Raw genomic sequence first — 2,742 nt, 5'->3', positions numbered from 1 at the left:
GCTCTTGCGAGGGCGAACGATGAACACTTCGGCGTACAATGCACTTATCGAATAATATCGCGAATTCGGTTAGGCGTAAATATATTATGGATCGCATCACCAACCAAAAGTGACTCCCAGATTCTTACCTTATCCCACTAACCCAATGGAAAGGATCATGACAACTGTGGGGATGCAGATGATTCTTCGGTCTAAAGTAACATTGGTTGTCTAACTAACATTCCTTTCCTTCCGCGATGACCGTAAGGACGTGGCCGGCGCCGTAATTGACTTATAAAGTTTGAGCTCTTGATTTGTGCACATTGAGAGTGGTAAGCTAATCCTAAGCCCCATTCACTAAATATCTGTGCAACTTCGATTGCTCTGGTCAATCACGGAGTAGCAACTACGAATTGTACGGTCATCTATGCTCATGATCATGTTCATGCTCATTTTATTAACTTACATGTATTCTACCGAACAGCCCTAAAATTCATTATCATCATTTTAAGATTTTAGAATTTGACTTTAATACTGATCTGTGACGGATCGTTATAGCAAGTTCACATATTGTGATAATTAATGTGGAGTATCCTTTTCCTACTCGGGTTGTCCATGTCTTATCGCGTAACGCTTGATCATCAGTAGCTGTCTAACATAATAAACACTTTCTTATCAAGTGTGTTGGGAATGATAATATAGCATCTGTTTTCTGTGAGTTGGCTGTATGGTTTGCAACTAATTTCTCATAGTATTCATCAGACTGTTCCAATTGTGATCAGAAATGTCTTTTAAAATGATAATCTTTATTCCCTTGGCAGTGATATGTAATGCACAAATGTTCTATGGTGTAATCGTGGAAGCAGTCCCTGAAGTCAGCAGCAATGATTGTGGTGGCATTGGATGTAACTTATTGTTCCGGAAGCTCCAATTACTGGAGAACGAGTTCAGAGCAGTGAACGCAGACATGAAAAATCTCATAGAAAGAACAAACAAACAGATTTTGGAGCGTTTAGATAAACTCGAAACAACGATCACGCATCGCTTGGAAAGATTTGAAAATGAAAGGATCAATCAAGAGGACTTTCGCTGCAAAAAACAACCAAATCGAAATAAAGTGAGTGATGTAACACAGGAAATTGAAAAATCAATCAGTCAATTGCAGCAAACAGTAGAAATCAACTTCTCTACAATGAAAAGCGATCTTAAACTGATCAAGACCCTGGTTCCCGACAAATCTTGCAAGCATCTAGTGTCATCAAAATCCGGAAAATTTTGGCTAAGACCATTCAGCAACGAAAACACGATCGAAGTGTATTGCGAACAGGAAAAGTTCGGTGGAGGTTGGTTGGTGTTTCAGCGTCGCTTTGACGGATCGGTGGATTTCTTCCGCAACTGGACACATTACAAGAACGGATTCGGAACAGTGGACGGTGAATTTTGGCTTGGGTTGGAACTATTGCACCGACTAACCAGTGATAGAAGATTCGAGCTGATTGTGGAGCTGGAAGCGAACAATTCGACCGTCAAATTTGCGAGGTATGATGATTTTGCGATAGGCAGTGAGGAGGAAATGTTCGCTTTGAAAAAGCTTGGAAACTTTTACGGGACGGCTGTTGATGCATTGGGTTTCCATAGAGGAAAGAAATTTTCCACAATGGATAGAGAGAATGCGAACTGTCTTTATAGTTATGCAAAAGGCTGCATGAGTGCTTGGTGGTATGGCTGTGGCTATACAAGGTCAGTATATAATTTCAATTTCGTTTGAAAAATATTTATTTAATTCAATTTCTAGTGATCTGAACCAACCATACGTTTTGACGAAAAGAAACATTATACACTGGGAAGGATTTTCTTTGAAGGAAGGACTAAAATCAACTACAATGATGATACGAGAAATTTAGGCCTACATCTATCACAACGCGAATAAAACTAGAACTAGAAGTCGAGTCTAGTACACGACACTGAAGACGGCCTTACAGTTGAGGTCGATATACGCGAATTTATCAAAGGATACATATTATAGTGGAATTGAATGGTACAGTACTAAATTCGGTTTTTCATCTACTTATAGGTATTCCACTAAGAGTTTTAAAGGCTTGATAACGCATAGAAATTATTCATAATGATTTTCTTTGTATGATTTTTGATAAGTTATACTTCACTGAGTCCTAAAGTGTCCGTAGTATGAATCGAAACGGTATGTTGTTGATAAAATGGTCATAATTGTTTGATGATAGATTCACAAAATAATCATTCACATTTGTTGTCCAGAAAAAAACAACTAGATATTGTAAATGAATATTTTTAGTGAAACAAATTAAAGAATATAAAAACTATAATTTGGGAGCTGCTATTCAACATTCGATGCGTATCGCCCTAACTGTCGTCCTTTATTTTCGTCTAGATCGTACCAGGTTTGCACCTTCGGGCGTTCACCGTCATTGATGCTTGTTTTGGCCACATCAGCGGGGGCGTATGTTTTTGTTTACCTTGTACTTCCTCCCATAGCGTCGTCCATGCATGTTGTGTATCTTGTGAGAGTGAGCATTTACTGTGGGTTAACTCGAAAGGTCGATCATTCATACTAGACCCCGTACCGGCGGTAGTGGATGGGGGTGCGTGTCGTAAGGTGGGTCGCCCAACAGCCAAGAAGTCATGGTTCGAATTTTTCTTTTTACCGCTTCAATGCTCACTTCCGCCTTCGTTCGTTGTCGTCGTCGTTATCCTTGTTGCTCCTTTCGAACAGGATTCGGCTCGCCT

General features: G+C 39.7%; 1 protein-coding gene across 1 annotated transcript; it reads left to right on the top strand.

Annotated features, from left to right (window-relative positions):
- Nucleotides 1–674: 674 nt before the first annotated feature.
- Nucleotides 675–2,321, top strand: LOC5577937 (angiopoietin-related protein 1). Its single transcript, XM_001663558.2, has 3 exons — nucleotides 675–693; nucleotides 801–1,719; nucleotides 1,775–2,321. Exons 2-3 carry the CDS (start codon nucleotides 818–820, stop codon nucleotides 1,881–1,883), a joined length of 1,011 nt encoding a protein of 336 aa, XP_001663608.2. The 5' UTR covers nucleotides 675–693; nucleotides 801–817; the 3' UTR covers nucleotides 1,884–2,321.
- The last annotated feature ends 421 nt before the right edge of the window (nucleotides 2,322–2,742 follow it).

Source organism: Aedes aegypti, chromosome 2 (assembly GCF_002204515.2).
Source record: "Aedes aegypti strain LVP_AGWG chromosome 2, AaegL5.0 Primary Assembly, whole genome shotgun sequence".
Classification (NCBI taxonomy): Eukaryota; Metazoa; Arthropoda; class Insecta; order Diptera; family Culicidae; genus Aedes; species Aedes aegypti.
This window is presented reverse-complemented; position numbering and strand designations above follow the sequence as displayed.

What these genes read in the sequence shown, in the direction of transcription:
- LOC5577937 (XM_001663558.2), top strand. Translation starts at nt 818, where the DNA reads ATGTTCTATGGTGTAATCGTGGAAGCAGTCCCTGAAGTCAGCAGCAAT. An exon ending in TATGGCTGTGGCTATACAAG is followed by an intron (nt 1,720 to 1,774) that starts GTCAGTATATAA and finishes TTCAATTTCTAG; the next exon opens with TGATCTGAACCAACCATACG.